Below are 20,494 nucleotides of genomic sequence, written 5' to 3' on the forward strand. Positions count from 1 at the left end.
GACTTTCTGTCCGCCTTATCTCCCGCCCAGTCAGCATCCGTGTAACCCAACAACGGTGCTTCTTCAGTAGCCTTGTAAATAAGTTTAGCATCCATGGTTCCTTTCAAGTACCTAAGAATTCTTTTAAGTGCTTTCCATAATCCAGAAGATCCCATCGACTGAAATCTTGAAAGGTAGTTGAGAGCGAAACATATATCCGGTCTCGTGCCCAGCATTACATACATGAGGCTTCCTATGAGTCCTCTGCATTTCCTAGTCATCTCGGCGTCATTTGACGGTTCCGAATTTAGTTCAAGACCCACTTCAATAGGTGTCGCTATGGTGTTGCATTCTTCCATTTTGTACTTCTTTAAGATGTCTTCTATGTATCGCTTTTGGTTTAACTCTATGGTGTCATTCTCTTTAATTATGTTTATTCCAAGATATTTTAGATTATTTTCACCGAGACTTTTCATTTCAAAACGTGTTTCCAGTGCCATTTTTAAATGATTTATCTGTTCTGCATTTTCTCCTAAAATAAGTATGTCATCCACATATATCAGTACATAAATTTTGTCTTTGCTCTTGTAGTACAGACAACAATCCGCTTCGCTTCTTGAAAACCCTTCCTTAATCATAAAATCATTAAACTTGTTATTCCACATCTTCGGTGATCTCTTTAATCCGTATATCGATCGTTGCAGTTTAAGGACTTTACTGCCTTCCGTCATTCCCTCAGGTCTTTCCAAATATACGTCCTCTTGTATGTCTCCGTACAAGAAGGCACTCTTTACGTCCATCTGTAACATCTTCAGTTTATATTTGCACGCAACTGCAAGTAGGATTCTCAAAGTTGGCAGTCTAGCCACTGGTGCATAAATCTCTGTGTGATCAAATCTATCTTCCTGCTTAAAACCTCTAACCACCAGTCTTGCTTTATATTGTTGCTTCCCATTCTCACCTTTCTTGATTTTGAAGACCCATTTGGTGTCAATAGCCTTCTTTCCCGCTGGTAAATCAGTCTCTATCCAAGTGTCATTCCGTTCTAGAGCATCAAATTCTGCTTGTATGGCTTCTTTCCACTTATTTTTGTCACTTCCTTCTATTGCATTTTTATAAGTGAGTTGACTTTCGTCATTAACTGCTGTAAATCCCAAAACATAGTCATCCAAACGCTTAGGCTTGGTTATCTGTCTAGTCCTGGTTCCTCGACGTGTTGCATTATTTTCATGCCTTGTATCAGGTCCAATTTCTGTATTTTCATCTTCCACAATTTGGTTTTCATCTTCCACAATTTGATTTTCATCTTCCACAATTCTGTTTTCATTTTCCACAGATTCATCTGGGGTTTCATATCCAGGTATCTCATGCAACTCTTCAGATGATGACTCCTTTTCTTCGTCTTCACTTATGCATGCCTGGAAAATACAATCACTCTTTGTTCCTTCTTCTATTGTCTTGCTCTTCTTCTTTCCGTCAGACTTCTCTGTAACATCTTTTATAAATGTAACATCTCTGTATGTATCAACGATAGTTGTATTAGATTCCCAAATCCTGTACCCCTTACTGTACTCTCCATATCCCACAAAAATACCGCGCTTACTTTTTGCATCCCATTTAAGACGTTTCTGTTTTGGTATATGGATGTACACCTCTGAACCAAATTTGTGCAATGTATTTATGTCAAATTCTTTGTTATACATCAGCTCGTATGGTGTCTTATTAGGTACCTTACTTGGTCCGGTCCGGTTGATCACATATGCAGCTGTACTCACTGCCTCTGCCCAAAGTTGTTTTCCTAGTACAGCTTCCTGTAACATTGTCCTTCCTGCTTCTACTAAAGTTCGCATCTCTCTTTCGGCCCGCGAATTTTGCTCTGGTGTGTAGCTGACAGATGTTTGATGAGTGATGCCTTTCCTGTTAAACAAATCCATAACATCTTTATTCATAAACTCTGTTCCACGGTCACTCCTAACAGTTTTGATTTTATGTCCCGTCTCATTTTCAAACTTGTTAACTAGTGTTTCGATCCTCTCTTTTGTCTCTGACTTCTGTTTCAAAAAATATACAAAGCGATAACTACTATAGTCATCCTTACACAGCAAAAAATATAGAGACCCACCTATGGACCTCTCCTCCATTGGCCCACACAAATCCATATGAATCAACTCCCCAGGGGCACTTGCCCGATTTGTGCTATTGCTGAATGGTAACCTATGCTGCTTTCCTTTAATACAAGGTACACATTGCTCAGTCAGCCCTTCATGTTTTACATTATTTTTACTCAATACTTCTTTTACCTGGTTATGATTCTGGTGAGCCAAGATACTATGCCATTCATTGACGCTTCTAGTAGTTGCCAAAGCAACTGCTTCATTAAACTCGAAATCCATTAAAAACAGATTTTCCTTGCGATATGAAGTGCATGTTACTTGGCCCCATCTAACAAACTTACATATCTTACTACCTGAAATCAACTTATACCCATTGTCAAAGGCACAAATTAATGAGAATAAATTGACTTTAAGTTCTGGCACATACAACACATCTAACAATACTGAGTCTATATATTCACAGCCATTGTTTACCTTCAATTCTATAGAGCCAACACCACATACCTTTAGTTGGTTGCCGTTACCAACAGTAACCCATCTATTTTCTACCTCTGTGAATTTGGAGAAGAGCTCCCTGGATTTGCACATGTGCTCGCTGGCTCCCGAGTCCATCACAAATGCACGTCCAGTCCAAGAGCTCTCCATGATGTAAGCATTAGGAGCCCTCGACACTCTTGGGTGTTGTGGCTGTTGTCTTGCCCTGCAATCTTTAAAAAGGTGACCTACCTTTCCACAATAATTACATTTCCTATTTCTACAGTCTTTCTTAAAATGCCCTGCCTTTCCACACTCAAAACATTTCAAACTTTCATTTTTATCACCCTTCTTGATGAATCTTGCGTTGTTATGTTTGCTCAGCAGCGCAGCGGACGTGGCTTCGACTTCCACTTTACTAGCTCCGCTGCGTTCCTCCTCCACCAGTAAACGCGCTTGAAGATTCTTCAAAGTCCGCTCACTTGCTGCAACTGACTCCCATGCAGAAATAAAGTGCTTGTAGCACTCTGGTAGGCTCATGAGAATCTTCGTGATAACCATCTTCTCTGAAATGTCTTCCTTCATCATCTTTAGTTTGTTAACGATTTCATCAACCGTTGTCAGATATTTCGCCATGGGCGCTTCATATTTAAGGTTGTAGAACTTCTGCTGTACTAAATGAATGCCCACCTTCGACTTAGAATCGTAAACAGTCTCCAACTTGTCCCACATCTCTTTTGCGGTCTCGCATGTCGCTAAATAGTTTAAAACTGCCTCTTCCACTCTTAAAACAATAACTTCCTGGGCTTTTCTGTCTAAATCATCCCATTTTTCTTTCTCTGCTGTTGTAATTGTCTCCGCACACACCTCTGTTACTACTTTATATAATTTTCTCGCTTTCAACACAATAGTAGTTTGTAGCTTCCATGCTGGCCAATTATTTTCGCCGAGTATAACGGCCCTGCTGCTGTCCAGTTTCTCCATTATTACGACTTACGTCCTCTTGTTCGGCTTGTTAGAACCGACGACACCAATGTGCGTAAAAATTTGTCGTAATTACTTCTTTACCACTTTCCGTGCCTGGGCCCGTAACCTATTAGGATTAGGGCTCCAAGCAGGAAAGAAAAGCTTGTTATAACACCAAATGAATGTTTATTAAATCTCAAGCAAAACTACAGTAATGGCGTCTCATACAAAGAAGAACACTCTCATTTTGTTTTATATTGACCATAGATATTGACAATCAAATATCATAGACTATACTCTATATTTGTTTTTTTTTTTTGTTGACATTAACAGTATTGTTACTACATGGCTTGGCACCGACTCAAACATATCAGTTGGTAACGCATAGACTTCAAAAAGGATAATATTTTATTTCATCCTTTTTGAAGTCGGTTTTATTTTTTATTGAATAGACAGGCCAAAGTCAAGTGTTATGAGCATGAATTATGAGTAATGGCGTGAACTCATCGCTCATCGTTTTCACACACTAGCTAACGTAAATGTTCATATGTAAAACACTTAAGGACTTAAGTATATATATCCGCCCACATACGTTCACAAGCAAAACATACACACACAATTACATGTTACTACGCAATTAACATTAGGTACCTATATTTCATGGAATTTGGTATTGATATTATTCTACCTACACCATATTCTCTTGGAATTTTTCTCCTAAAATGAAACCTAGACGACTCTAAGTTTTTAAATGATTTATATCCACTATTTTTAAATATTACCTCTGTTCAGGGGCGCGATTCAGATTTAACAAATTGTTACGGTTTTGATTTTATTTTGATTCGACCTGTAAAACCGCTCACGCTGATGGTACATGCGAAATGAAGTGAAAGTCGTGCGTGAGATTTGCGCCAATCATCAAGACGATTGTCAAGGTCGTATTAAAACCATTTCAAAGCCATTACAAGTTGTTGAATCTAAATCGGGCTCTGGATCTCAATGATGGCAATAAAACTAATAAATCGATCAATTGAGCTCGATTCATCCCACAAAAATGATAGCTTTAATTTAGTCGAACAATCCACAATGACAATTTAACGTTCCACAAATTTATGGAGGCCTTTACGCAGAACCGATTCCGATCGATATAAATGAAAAACATTTTGGAGAGCTTGACATTGTCTCACGAACACGAGGTACAATTGTGGTTTAGCTTATCATTTCTGACGCAAACTTTCATCTTTCCAGATATCAGAAGCCAGCTTCGTGACAAGCTTGGAAGAAGCGCCGTGTCGCACCGACCAATGCACACAGACCCCACCTAGCGGGAAGGCGAGGCCCCGCACCCTGCAAAGGTACCACACCTCAGACCATCTCTACGAGAGGGCCCACCGGACGAGACACAAGCACGAGTTCAGACCTAAGAGCTTGTTCAGCGACTCCTGCCCGTTCATAGGCAAGCCGCCGAGCTATGATAGTGGATACAGTTCAAAGTAAGAGGTTCAATAGTAAATGCACGGACAGAGGTAGCGACGCGGGTGTCACATATTTTAACCGATTGCAAAAGGAGGGTCTCAATTTGTCGGGATCTTTTATAGCTATTTTTATGAATGCTACCCTATTTCTCGGAGACTTGGAATACTATGTAATTAAAGGATATGCCTCAAAGTTGATCCTAATGTCATCAGGCAAGGTTCTGATGATAGGATCGTCTAGAGGGAATCGATGGAACTTTTCAAATATAAAGAGATTTTGGGTATTTTTATAACTCGTGCATTTGCTCTTTGAAATCACCATTAGATGATGAGAAACTGCTTAAGACCATAAAATGATGTAATTTTAACTGTTTTGTGAAGTCGGTTCTTTTCTTGTTAAATTTTTACAAGGTAATACTATAATATCTACTAAATGGGAAAGTTAGTAACTCGACGCCACATAGTCTCCCAACTCGCTGCTGCTATCTGTGCGTTTGTCTGTGTTAGGTTAGGTTGAGGATTTGTGACTAATTTCTTACTGGTTCGGGACTTCATCTCTATCTATGTCCCAAGCCCGATGGGCTGCCACTGTGGCTGCCACCAACCTGCCAGTTGCGCAATGCACCATTTTTTGTGTTATTGGAACATCAACACGTTATTATCGAGTAATTTATTAATATTATTTACCATTTATATGTAGATCGATCGAACTCAGCCTCCAGCATTACCAACATCTAACTACTTAATTACTGCCAATCGCGTTATTTTATAAAGTTTTGCCTTCAAACAATGGGTGTTAATCAAGGGCTGAAATCTAGAGCAATCGCCATCTTCCTTATTGATCTCTGCTAATTACCTACAACTACATTAATTATTCAATTAATTATCTTCGTAATGCCGCCATCAATATTCTTTTATTGTTTCTTTACCACGCAATGGGGACAATTACTCATGGGTTTGGTGTTAATATTGCTGATCGGAATGTTGCAAATCGTGTGGCATTACTGGCATAGCGTGTTGTTTTTATAGATATAGAAGGATTCCTTTATATGCAAAAGTATTTATGGTGGGATTTGGAGTTATGCTACTAATTTGTGCTTTATGATCCCGTAGATCGTATTAGAAAACTAACAATGAACTTGTGATAAATGCCGTAACATAGATACCCAATTCAATTGCTAAGCATGACTTGCGTTGTCGCACGCGACTCCATATTTGACGCTCTAAAAAGCGCTATATATTATATGCTACGAATGGTCCATATAGGTATCTGTATATCTGTCTCGCGATTTTTGTCAACTTCATTCTTGTCTTAACTCTTCCTCGATCCTTCATGACTGAGCGTCGCGACCACATGAGGTCGTTATTTTACCTTTCTTGTACCTACCGTTCCTTTACCGTTCTTGTACCGACTAGGGTAGATTCTGGCTTTAGCGTTTATGACACGTGTGGAGTATAAAACCCTCCACCTAGTTGCTGCAGCTTTGGCATAGGAACGGGAGTGATGCAATTGGTACTAAAAGCCTCCAGATTGTAAACTCGCGACATTAATCTGTCAGCTCCCACGGCTCATATACTTATGAGCCAGAATGCTTATGGTGACGTCATATCGTGGGATTCGACAGGTTAACTACAATGAACCGATTTCCCCCAGATTCAAAGTGACGGTGACAGACAGCCCAACGATATCGATCACTCCGCCTCACAGCCTGGACTACGTGTGCGCTAAAGGAGGAGCGAGCCCCAACGGAAGCGCGACGCCGAACGGTATGGTGCCGAGCCGGTCGCCCGCGACAGTGCTGCTGAATCCGGGGTACCTGTCGCCTTGCCAGTGCAACCAGTCTATGAAGGTTAGTCACAGGAGTTTTAGTCCTTTACTAGCAATATGCGATAGACGAAAACACGACGGCAAAATGTTAGTATTAGTACCGAAGCTAGCCCAGTCGCCACAGATACTTACTTATAAACACAGGGTATATGGCTTAGTTGAAATGAAAAAACGCTGCCAAACTGATCGCTACTAATACTAACCCAGGGTATCTGCCGTCTATCTTGTGGAATCAGTCTGAAGCTTAGACAATACCTAAATCAATCTAGAAAGTAAACAGTTTCAGATTGCCCTGTTTTATATATTACATGACGATGTCTATTTTTGTTTTACAACACTTTTTTTAATCAAGTTTAAATCAAGTATTAGAGGATACCCCAAAAGCTTATGTTTTTAGTAATTCTGTAGAGCGGTCACCGCGACCAGGCCTAGCCTAGTGTGGGATCACTGAGCTAGTTATGTTATTTTATCTTTTTTCTTTTAATAAACGATTCTTTTTTAAGTATCCATCTAATTGCGACCGTTAAGTATTTATCTAGAATGATATCATTGATATCTTAACGATTTTGTCCCAAATTCGAGACCGATCTTAATGAAAACATAACGACGTGTTAATGTTATACCATATTGTTGGTAGGTAACCTAAGTACTTCCTCCTAACCTAAAATTCCACTTGTTTGCCGACGTTTGTTCAATATTCATTCGTTAGTGCGATCGTGTTGTGTCTGAACTGTTAGAAAGAAACAGTGGCAGTGGCAGTGTTGACTGTATTTTTTTAGTCAAACGTGAGATTTTTCTTAAGTTACTAAAAAGTTAAATAAGTTTAACTTTTTTTTTATGTTTACAACGCGTTTCCAGAATTTTAAGTGTTTAAAAATACCTACTTAATCAAACAGTTACAGATTTTATCAAAATCCTTCATCATTTTTCAAAATAGGTCTAACAAAAGCACCTAGGAATCCGTAATAGGTCCTAAATTGGATTGAAATAAGGAGATTGCCAATCATTCAATGTCTCATAGGACTCTGATGAAGCATTATTCAATTGCATCGGCATCGTTTCGTGCTCGCGTAAGTACATGGGTCATTTAGCGTCCGTAAGCTATATATAGTAAACGCTTATCATTAGGCAGCTTGTATGCTTTTTTGCGACCGACGCGAAATAGTTCACGTACCTGATTCAGAGTATTGGTGATAAAAGGTAAAAACCCGCTAGATGGTAGTTTCCCCTTCTAATTTCCGGTCTTTGCGCGCCCCACTTATTTAATCAAGTTTTCTTTTGCAGAGCGTAAGCGAAGTCGCTCTCGCCATGCCGGGATCCCCCGGCTGGACCGGCGAGGAGCCCGCGAACGGCTGGCCCGGCGGGCTGTCCTGGCGGCGACTGCACATGTCCCGGGCCAAGCTGAAAGCCACCGCCACCACCTCGGAGCTACTATCAGGTGAACTTGACAATGGAAGTCCTATCTTGGGTCTAGCTGGACTGGTGAGGAGCGAACGGCTGGCCTGGCGTGTCCTGGCGACGACTGCACATATATATCCCGAGCCACCACCTCGGAGCTGCTATCAGGTGAACTTGACGTGGAAGGCCTATCTTGGGTCTAGCTGGACTGGTGAGGAACGAACGGCTGGCTCGGCGGGCTGTCCTGGCGACGACTGCACGTATATGTCCCGAGCAATCACCTCGGAGCTGCTATCAGGTGAACTTGACAGTGGAATTCCTATCTTGGGTCTAGCTGGACTGCTGAGGAACGAACGGCTGGCCCGTGTCCTGGAGAAGACTGCACATCTCCCGGGCCAAGCTGAAAGCCACCGCCACCACCTCGGAGCTGCTATCAGGTAAAGTTGACAATGGAAGTCCTATCTTGGGTCTAGCTGGACTGGTGAGGAGCAAACGGCTGGCCCAGCGGGTCCTGGAGACGCCTGCACATGTCCTCGGCCAAGTAGTAAGACACCGCCACCATCTCGGAGCCACCACGGTCTTCCCTACATTGGCCTTTCTCTGTTTATTCTTAGTTTCCATGTTGATTATGGTTGCTCACTACTCGAGGTCGCAGTTGTTAAGTAAAGAAAATTATTAAAAGTTTTTTATAAGATCACAAGTTCGTGCAGCTAATGAAAATTACAGTTTCAAAATCACGTCATGTCATTTTTTTAAAATTAATACCTACGTGTAGCCTAGCCTAGAACTGTCAGGTAGAAGAGTTCACTTATCTTAATCAATATTAATCTATTGAAGAAGTTGTCATTAAGCAACGAGAGGAAGACTAGGCAATTTCGTAAGTATTGGCAAGGAAATGTACACAATAATTATACCTATACCTATAGTCGTCTTATGCCAACGCTTGCGATATGGCGTATACCATTGGTCTTCATTTGCTGCCGATAAGTAAGAAATTCAATTTTTTGGCTCACTATGAATAAACGATAACAATATTTATTTACGGATTTTACTAACACCTCTTTAACCCTTGAGGATTATTTATTATTGTTAGCTTACGTTTTGATAGGTATGTAGGTATAGTATGTACATATACATATGTTACGTTATCTATGAAAAGGGACCTTATTGTCGATGGCGCTTACGCCTTTGTTAACGATGCTCCGATATTAATACAATGCCGTGCGACGCTGAGCGGCGTAAGCGCCATCGACAATAAGGTCCCTTTTCATCGATAATGCCCCATATATGATGATGATGATATTAGTTATTTTTACTTTATACATTCACCGAGTTACTTACGTTACTTTAATTTATTAACCGCCTTCAAAAAAAAAAGGAGGTTCTCAGTTTGACCCGTATGTATGTATGTATGTATGTATGTATATTTGTTCGCGATTATCTCGCGTTTGGCTGAACCGATTTTGATGCGGTTTTCAGAAAAGTGTTTCTTACATTCTGGAGAAGGTTTTTAGTATACATAGATCTGAGCCGATGCTGAACCCTGGCTGTAGCTAGTGGAACTCAGGTTTGGTGCAACATAGGCTCACGCTGTTTTGGTCATCCGACACGCCTTGATGAGCACTTGGGAGAGCAGTACTCAAGATAGAGCTGATGCTGAACTCTGGATGTACCTAGTGGAACTCGGGATGTACCTAGTGGAACTCAGGTTTGGTGCAACATAGGCCCACGCTGTTTTGGTCATCCGTCTCATCTTGATGAGCACTTGGGAGAGCAGTGCCCAAGATAGAGCTGATGCTGAACCCTGGCTGTACCTAGTGGAACTCAGGTTTGGTGCAACATAGGCTAACGCTATTTTGGCCATCCGTCACATCTTGATGAGCACTTGGGAGAGCAGTACCCAAGATAGAACTGATGCACCAAACCACCCTGGCTGGCAGGGTTCACCCTGGCTGTACCTAGTGGAACTCAAGTTTGGTGCAACATAGGCCCACGCTATTTTGGTCATCCGTCACATCTTGATGAGCACTTGGGAGAGCAGTACCCAAGATAGAGCTGATGCTGAACACTGGCTGTACCTAGTGGAACTCAGGTTTGGTGCAACATAGGCCCACGCTATTTTAGTCATCCATCACATCATGATCAGCACTTGGGAGAGCAGTACCCAAGATAGAGCTGATGCTGAACCCTGGCTGTACCTAGTGGAACTCAGGTTTGGTGCAACATAGGCCCACGCTATTTTGGTCATCCGTCACATCTTGATGAGCACTTGGGAGAGCAGTACCCAAGATAGAGCTGATGCTGAACCCTTGCTGTACCTAGTGGAACTCAGGTTTGGTGCAACATAGGCCCACGCTATTTTGGTAATCTGTCACATCTTGATGAGCACTTGGGAGAGCAGTACCCAAGATAGAGCTGATGCTGAACCCTTGCTGTACCTAGTGGAACTTAGGTTTGGTGCAACATAGGCACACTTTGTTTTGGTTAACCGACTTGTCGTCGTGTGCCTATGTTGCGGAGTTCCACTAGGTGGGTCGATGAACTTTTTTCTAACTGCCTTTAAAAAAAGGACGTTCTCAGTTTGACCCGTATGTATGTACGTATGTATGTGTGTATGTTTCTTCGTGATTATCTCGCGTTTGGCTGAACCGATTTTTATGCGGTTTTCAGAAAAGTGTTTGTTACATTCTGGAGAAGGTTTTAGTGTACAGTTCATGGATGGTTTGAAAAACCAATTGGACCCGGTAGGTGGCCATGCTATCGGTATACCTACCAACTTTATGTTGCTAAAACCGATTTAGATAAAATAGTGGGAGTGGGAGTCGGACTCGGACTGGGACTGGGAATGGGAGTGGAAGTGGGAGCAATATACATACAAATCGTTTAGCACCAAAACGTCATATTATGTGGTGTCGCGATTATCATCGAGTTAGGCCATCACCAACATTAGTAGACTAAATGGAGAGCCTAACAAACTAGTATTTTAGCCCAAAACCTAAAATAAATAAAGTATCTACCTATCACTAAAAAGTAAAAAATAAAATAAAATTAATAAAAAATAATTAAAAAATTGAAAATAAACAAAAATAAAACCAAAATAAAATAACTTAATATAATATCTTTTTTAAAAAAAGGGAACCGCCTTCAAAAACCCAAACCCACTGAAAAGTACAAAATAATTTTTATATGGCACCCCTTTACGTGTCCAGTCCCTATTCCACAGCGTAAAGCAATTTTTTGCCAAAAAGTAATTAATACGTAATAATAAGAAAATTAATAATCATCCGGGTAATTACTTAGTTTTTGAAGGCGGTGCCAAACCAACAAAAACAGTCATTATTACCAATCAGAAAAACAATACGAGTACGTAGTACCTACAAGAACTAAATTAATGAGTAAACTAAGTATGTCTTTATAATGCAAGTAAGTACAGCGTTCTTCGTTGTCTAAAATATCGGTTCTCAAAAATTTTGGTTTGGTACCGACTTCAAAAACTAAGTAATTACCCGGATGATTATTAATTTTCTTATTATTACGTATTAATTACTTTTTGGCAAAAAATTGCTTTACGCCGTGGGATAGGGACTGGACACGTAAAGGGGTGCCATATAAAAATTATTTTGTACTTTTCAGTGGGTTTGGGTTTTTGAAGGCGGTTCCCTTTTTTTAAAAAAGATATTATATTAAGTTATTTTATTTTGGTTTTATTTTTGTTTATTTTCAATTTTTTAATTATTTTTTATTTACTTACATATTGGTTAATATTCGAAATTGCACAACACGGCCACGCCACCCTGACCGAATTATTTAACATAATCCAATTATTCTAATGAAGTACCTAGTTAGGTACCTATACGGTATACATTGTGACGTTTCACTCGAGAACTTTCAGCGTTTGTCAACGAAAAAGTGTTTGTAAATCCTATAGATGATACAGTAGGTACCTAACTTCAATGTCTACCTACTCAGTCCTATATTATCTAACTTAACGAAATAAGCCCCTTTATGTAAAATTTAAGAAATACCGAGCCCCGACTACTGCCTGCTTTAGTAGTCCTGTCACACGCGGGGATTCACTTTATTTTCTATATTCCCATGTACGAAAAATCTACATATTTTCCTCTTTTGTGGTACCTATGATAAGGATAAAGTTATTATAGGAGTAGTAACGTCATTGGGTATGTAATGAAGGTGCACTTGTACTTTTATAATACTTAATGTAAGTTAAGGAAACAATTGAAACAACTGAATGATGAATAGGGTAAAATGTTTGATCAATTACCCCACACCGCCATGATCAGGGCATTACCTATCATGAAGGTTGCATCAATAAGCAGTTAGCATAAAATTACTTGTGCTACTTATTTGGTTACGAACGGTCGAAAGGATTCATCATCATCATATCTTTTTAAGAGCTCGCCTTTTTTGTGCCAGTCTTTTAATTTCCTCGTACGACGCATAATTTTTTATTTGGCTGCGATAAGTAATTCTAGGTTTCCCTTCTTCTCTTGTCTTTTGCAATAAAATAAGACTTTGTCGTCGTCATAAATACTTCTTGTGGACTTCATTTAGATGAAGTACCTATAGGTAGCTATTAATATTTGCTTTCCCCCTTATACCTATTTCACATATTTGATAAAAACCAGCCACATCAAATAGGCATTAATTGCGTATAGCCTCTAGCCGCCCAGAGACCTATAAAAAGGTCTCCTGTTCCATTCTAATTTGAACTTTGCGTTGACAAAATAAAATTTCATTTTGCTTGGCAAGGTTTGGCGGCTAGATGATAGGGCTGATTATAACTAAACTAAAACTTTTCTTCCAGGCTTCGCAATGGTAGCGATGGTGGAACTCCAAATCAACGAACCCACCAACGTCCCAGAGTGGCTGTTCGTGATGTTCGCGGTGTGCACGACGGTGCTAGTCGCCGTCCACATCTTCGCGCTGATGATATCCACGTACTTGCTGCCGCACATCGACGCTGTCAGCAAGATGGAGATGCCGGGGGCCCCGGCGAGGGCCTTGAGAGAATCGCCGCATGAACGGATGAGGGGGTTCATTGAGCTCGCTTGGGCGTTTAGTACAGTATTAGGTGAGTTTCTGCCTAATTTATAGTATATACCAGCCGTATATTTATCGACAACGGCGCTCGTCGTTATCCACATCTTCATCCTAAAGATATTACTTATCCACGTACTTGCTGCCGCACATTGACGCCGTCAGCAAGATGGAGATGCCGGGGGCCCCGGCGAGGGCCTTGAGAGAATCGCCGCATGAACGAATGAGGGGGTTCATTGAGCTCGCTTGGGCGTTTAGTACAGTATTAGGTAAGATTGTCTAATTTATAGTATGTACCAGCCGTAAGTATATTTATCGACAACGGCGCTAGTCGCCGTCCACATCTTCGCGCTGATGATATCCACGTACCTGCTGCCGCACATCGACGCCGTCAGCAAGATGGAGATGCCGGGGGCCCCGGCGAGGGCTCTGAGAGAATCGCCGCATGAACGAATGAGGGGGTTCATTGAGCTCGCTTGGGCGTTTAGTACAGTATTAGGTGAGTTTTTGTCTAATTTATAGTATATACCAGCCGTAGGTATATTTAACGACAACGGCGCTAGTCGCCGTCCACATCTTCGCCCTGATGATATCCACGTACCTGCTGCCGCACATCGACGCCGTCAGCAAGATGGAGATGCCGGGGGCCCCGGCGAGGGCCTTGAGAGAATCGCCGCATGAACGGATGAGAGGTTCATTGAGCTCGCTTGGGCGTTTAGTACAGTATTAGGTGAGTTTTTGTCTAATTTATAGTATATACCAGCCGTAGGTATATTTAACGACAACGGTGCTAGTCGCCGTCCACATCTTCGCCCTGATGATATCCACGTACCTGCTGCCGCACATCGACGCCGTCAGCAAGATGTAGATGCCGGGGGCCCCGGCGAGGGCCTTGAGAGAATCGCCGCATGAACAAATGAGGGGGTTCATTGAGCTCGCTTGGGCATTTAGTACAGTATTAGGTGAGTTTCCGTTAGTGATCTATTTTTTTTAATCTAATTAATATTTTTTTTTAATGTTTGTTAGCAAAAGCATGCGCGTAAAGTTTGCCGACCAAAAGTTGTTTTGTATACCGTAATAGACTGCAATAAAATAACCACATAAAAATTACTTTCGCATACTTACGAATATCATATGTTTATAACATAAAAGTGATGGGAAAACGATGACTATTGTGTACTCATTTGAGTAATTTCAAACTAAAGAGCGGAAGTTGCAGCTAAGTGCCGCCTAATGGTTACAAAAACAGTTTCAGCTGTCGTGTCTCAATAATCACGCTGTATGACGTCAATCTTTTACCTTCCTGGTAGTGATTGTAGCGACGTGGGTTACTGGCAAAAACTCTGAAACAGGTTTAATTTTAAGCAGACTTTCGAGGGAAAATCGAAAATCGTTATCAGGCTCTCTATCGCTCGAATATTCGCTAGGTGCACGACTGGTGTTGCCCTCATTTTGGCAGACTTTCTACGTTAAATCTTATGGAGTAAAATTAGTTCAAGCGGCTGCCGCTAGTACTAATGTCAGACATTCCATAAGATTACCTGTGTTTGTGACGATCAGCGCCACTTCCCCCTCCACCGACTTCGCACCTTGCCAATACAAGAGCGGAGGCAGATAACGATTTTAGATTTTTCGATGTTGGTGGTAGGCACTCAGGAGGTACCTATCTTAGTTTTTAAGAACGATCAGACCGGTGTTCCGTCGCGATTTCGAGTCTCGCCCCAGCCAGTACCTAATTTTTTTCAATTTTTCCTCTAGTTACATTTTGTTTTGGCAAGTTTTGTGCTTTGGCTTCGCCTAAAAACATCGTCGGCGACGATCTTCGACTCAAATGAGATAGATTGGAGATATATGTAAAATCCGTAATTGATCCGTGAAAATTTTAAAAATGTATGTTTGTTCGTAGGTCTATTCCTGTTCCTCGTGGAGATCGCCATATTATGTTGGGTGAAGTTCTGGGACTACTCGTTCGCTGCGGCTACGGCAGCTACTGTGATAGTGATACCAGGTAATTTAAATTTATGAATCACTATCATGCCCAAAGAGAATATAACCACTACGTTTATCATGCCGTTTGTCGCTAATAGCCGCTATGGATAAACGGGATAAACCATCCCTAACTATTGTCTAGACTAGTTAGACTATTAATTTCAGTGTCTACATCTAACATCGAGTAGCGGAACTATTAGTACTGCTACTTGACAATAGATGTAGCACCGACCGGAAAGTCTTATCTCAACAGCATAAGACTTTCCGGTCGGTGCTACATCTATTGTCAAGTAGCAGTACTGATAGTTCCGCTACTCGATGCTAGATGCTAATAGTCTTTTTGGTACTAAAACTGATGTATGGAGTGAGCAATCTAAGTATGTATTTTTTTCTCTATGCCCACACTAACAAAAGACAGGCTTTACGAATAAAAAAAATAGCAACTATTACATATTAACATTATGAAATGTCTCTTTCCAGTGCTAATAGTGTTCGTGGCATTCGCTATCCACTTCTACCACTCGCTAGTGGTGCAGAAGTGCGAGTCATCGGTGCAGGACATCGAGCAGCTGGAGACGATGAAGAGGGAACTAGACACGGCCACTGTCAAGGTCAACATGTTTTAGAGTGGCCGGAAATTAGGTGGCCATTCAATTGTTTAATCCTTTGCACGCCGAGCCTATCGTGCGCGGTACGCCATCGTGAACCTTGTCGCAATTGACGAAGGTTGATATTGGGCTGTAGCAGAGCGCGTCAGTTGGCGACTTTGACGGTCAAAGATTTAAACCCAATACGAATAGAATGGTAGCGCTTTATCGTCACTCTCTCACTTTCGTACGTGTCAGCTTGTCACAGCGTGACAGGCGCGGCGACAAGCGATAAAGAGGCGGCCATCTTGGCGGCTAGCCGGCTACTGAAGGTTGCTAGGTATAACAATGGATAGGGCGGGATAATTGTTTCTTTTTTTTTGTAAACCTACAGGTCTTTCCAGTCCTAGATTAAGGTGCTCAATGGAAAGCCAGTAGGAATCGAATTCTGCGAATCTAGGGGTCAAATTACTTGTATGTAAGACTAATTTTAATCATTGAGTACAAGGGGCAGATTATGTACCTAGGTCTGATAATGTCACAATCACAATCGCATCATCCTTGTCGAAGTGTAAAGTGTCAGGGTGGTATTCCGCCTGTCCAATTTCTTTGTCCAATGTGCATTGCGTCTCACGTCTCACCTCTCATTAAGCAAAATGTGACATTGGACCAAGAAATTGGACAGGTTTTGCCAACCTAAAAGACATAGAAGCTCAAACAAAAGACAGTTTTTGTTTTTAACATGTGATCATTTAAATTCAACGAATATATTTTTGTATTTAAACTTATTACAGTTATTACCTAAGCTAAGAAAAAGACAAATATAAAAGACAAACAATTGTGCTGCAGGCAGCTAAATAGATTTTAAATGATATTACCTAAATTGCTTTCCACTCTTGAAATTGAAAAAATGTTATGCGGGTGAAGTAATAATTATGTCTACCTACATAATTTTTGTCTCATCCGCCACTGCTGCTGACTGTATCTACGAGTATATACTACAGTCAGCAGAATCCGACGACGTTGTTCGACATAAATTGAATTCAACTTTATTTTTAAGAGAATAAGATAAACTCTAACCTAACCTAACGTGATATTATGTACCAACCTAAGGTTGCAATCTCATTCTGTGATGTGCCTGTGACTGGATGTAATTAATTTACTTAATAGGAAAATAAAACGTTTTCAAACTATTCTTCTCTACGATTTCTCTGAAACGTTTCAACATTTGCTGGGCTACTTCCAATCTTCCATTTAGCTATTATTTACAAATCTACTTATAGGTATAGTTATCGTACAAACAACAAAGACTGTAAAATATGAATCTAAAAGCTGGAGGTCTTAAGAAACGGGCAGTTTCGCCATTTTACGCCAGTCATTTAATGACAAACTGAAATTTAATCTTATACGAATAGGCGAAGGTTCATATTGCTTTGGTAGGAATGCCTGACTGGTTTTATAGACTTAAAGTGTTGTTGTTTTTAGTAAATAAGCGTTAAAAGTGGTGTTATTCATATATTTATCCCTTTCTGTTTCCAATTTGAGAAAGAGACAAAATTTAAGACGTTGCGTGACATCAGTTTAATACGTATATTTATCATGCAATTTAACATGCAAAAAGGCGCTATTGGGCGCTATTGCCCAATAGCGCCCACTAGGTACTGTATCTATAGGTACTTATTACGATGTGTTGTGTAAAAGAGGGTGCTTACGCTTACTGAGCTAAGAGTTGTAAGGCCTGAGTGGACGCTCGAAGCGGAGCGTCCGGCGGGGCGTGCAGCGTGGCGTCGGACTCAGGAGTAATTTGAGCAGCGTGCACTAAGGCCGCTACTATACGCTTGCATTTGTTTAACATGCACGCCGCACGCCCCGCCCCGCTGCTCGCCAAACTCGAGCGTCAGGCCTTACACTTAGACAGCCGCGGAATAGGCGCAAGCTGTAGGTATGCCTACCATGGTAGAACATGATAGAACGCATGGTAGGCTAGAGGCTACCATGTTCTACCCAATGTACGAATGGCCTTGATTTGCCGCTTTGGTCCAGTCCGCGGCCTTATTAATTACACAATCAATAAATCTTTGTTACTGAGCGAATATGAGAGTTAAATGGCTATTTTACTTCGCGATACACCGGGTGGTGTACCGGAAATCCGGAACCCATTCCAAGGTCCTTTCCACAGAACATATTAAAGAGGTTAGAATGGCTATCGCGCGCAGTTAGTATAGGAACCGGTGTCGCCGCTCGTTCCTCTCCACATTTACTAACACTCGCGCAACGGTAGTAAAAACTTGTGTGCGTGGTGAATGGATACGCCTCCTTTAGACAGATTTGATGTCTGGCTTCTTAATCTGAACGTTATTGTGGCGCAAAAAGGCATGTTTACTTCGTTTTCCGTCAGCGCGGGCGAGTAGCATGCGAGCGTTTGCTCAAAACCAGGGCGACACGTACCCTGCTCGCATCGCCATTCTAACTTGTTCTGTTGTCCTTTCCTCTCCTATTTCCTTACACACTTTAGCAAATATTCCAGTCATCCGTACTCGGTGTATTGCATATAATACGCCTATAAATATTATGTAAGTAGATAATTTAGTAAAATCGCAATTCGAAGTATTTTAACTTTGTTTTTAAATGTTGATCTGTCAATCAGTATTCTACAATGTTTTTGATAAGATGTATTAAATTATAGTAAGCTAATGTACTCGAAGAGATATTGTGAAAAATAAAAGACATTTTAATAAAAAATCGTTTATTCTTATTTCATACATAAGATCACCACGGCGTCAAAACAGTAAGTATTGTATAAAGAGTTTCATCCGAACATAATTACAACATATTATAAACTCAAACTACATATATGACGCTCACACAGGACAGAGAAAATAACGATATTTAGAGTTGAACAACTTAAAATCAATTCGAGGTTTGATATATATTTATGATGTTTGATGAATTATGTACCCAGTACCAGAGTAAGGCCAACGTAACGAGATATAGGTAATAAAACTAATAAATGTATCAAACATTCAGTTTTGAACATTTTTATTTGTAGAAATTATTAACTTGTTCACAAAACCGTGGCTCAAATATGATTATCCTCTGTACTGATGGCTTGTACAGTCAGCAGCAGAAATTGCTAAGCGGGCGAGGCGTCCATAATTCGCATCAGAATTATTTTGAACACCTCGCCCGCTTAGCAACTATTGCTGCTGACTGTATCACGAAATAACAACCGTAACCGCCTTCGTCAACCAGCTGACGACATTCTTGCATACGAGAGATACGAAATTACGGACGAAGATATCTTAAGGCCCCTGTACACAATGGACCAGCGCCGGCCACTCCAAGGGACGCATTTATGAGCAGAAATACCTGTTATTTGCCGATGTAATAAAGTTTTTTAAATAATACAATGATGGTGGCAAGCAGGAATACGGCCCGCCCAATGGTAAGCGGTAACCGTAGCTCATGGATGCCTGTGACGTCGGCAACAGTGACAGTTGTCGAATTGTCGGTTTGTTCCTGGTTCGTCGTATTCCTGTTTCGTCATATTCCTGTTTCGTCGGATTCCTGATTCGTCGTATTCTTGTTTAGTCGGAATTATACACATATAATTAAATATGTCGTGCAGTAAACCAGTATTTACAACCTAAATATGAATATTTAATGTAATCACCAGTGATCGTACTTTTTCTAGCATTTTTAGCACATTTCGACGAATCAGGATTCCGACGAAACAGGAATACGACGAACCAGGAACAAACCGAATTGTCGCACCTGTCGCCATGGTGAAATAGGGGCCAGGATGTGCCTGTTTACATTCTTTATTTTGTTTCGTTGGTCTGACTTTGTTACCAATTCATCACATTTTTACTTGAGCATGTAAAGGATTCAATTTCAAACCAAGTTTAAAACTAATATCAACCTTATATTCATGGGGCATAAGATTCTAATTACAACTAGGTAGTCTAAAATGTTTAGCAACTATGCGATTATATACAAATCGATTAGGATAGGATAGTATGGATAAGTATTATATTTTACAAGTAGGTACAAAGGTAGAGAAGTTATTAATAAAGCTACATTTAATACATACATACATAGATTTACTATATGGTATATTGGCAGGTATTTTAAATAAGTCTCAGGCTTTGTTTCTGTTCAATTTAATATTATCATAGTTCGACAAAACAATAATTTTGGTAAAGAAAGGACGCTAACTATTCCTGTTAGTTTACTATTCCGCCTGTTCCTATTTCTATTGCACGCGCATAATTATATTGCTGTGCCGCTCGCACAGTGTCATTGACCGCCAGCGTCAAGGGCGGGACGGCAATAAAATTACGCGCGTGCGATAGAGAGGAAACATGCGAGTCGATATCCGAAATTCCTCGTGCTAAGCGTCCTTTACTAACAGTATTGTGTATTCTTAGATGTCAAAGTTATGTGATTGTTGTATTGTTGTTTGTTGTTGTACAGTCAGTAGCAAAAGTTGCTAAGCGGGCGAGGTGTTCAAAATTTTTTTAAGTTTCATAAGATCAGGAATGGCACTTTACGTGAACACAACTGCAATTCACAAATTTGGAGTTTAAAAATAAAGCACCATTGTTGGCTAATTAACACGCTTCA

At 40.7% G+C, this 20,494-nt stretch overlaps 1 protein-coding gene across 1 annotated transcript in view; it reads left to right on the plus strand.

Moving 5' to 3' along the window:
- LOC134657010 (calcium release-activated calcium channel protein 1-like) overlaps positions 1-15,913 on the plus strand; it is a 51,890-nt gene extending 35,977 nt beyond the window's left edge. The window contains exons 2-7 of the mRNA XM_063512577.1: positions 4,782-5,026; positions 6,663-6,858; positions 8,121-8,274; positions 13,060-13,326; positions 15,199-15,300; positions 15,762-15,913. Of these exons, the coding sequence (XP_063368647.1) occupies positions 4,782-5,026; positions 6,663-6,858; positions 8,121-8,274; positions 13,060-13,326; positions 15,199-15,300; positions 15,762-15,907 (1,110 nt within the window). The 3' untranslated portion in view covers positions 15,908-15,913. The remainder of the gene's footprint in view (positions 1-4,781; positions 5,027-6,662; positions 6,859-8,120; positions 8,275-13,059; positions 13,327-15,198; positions 15,301-15,761) is intronic.
- The last annotated feature ends 4,581 nt before the right edge of the window (positions 15,914-20,494 follow it).

Source organism: Cydia amplana, chromosome 19 (genome assembly GCF_948474715.1).
Source record: "Cydia amplana chromosome 19, ilCydAmpl1.1, whole genome shotgun sequence".
Taxonomy (NCBI): Eukaryota; Metazoa; Arthropoda; class Insecta; order Lepidoptera; family Tortricidae; genus Cydia; species Cydia amplana.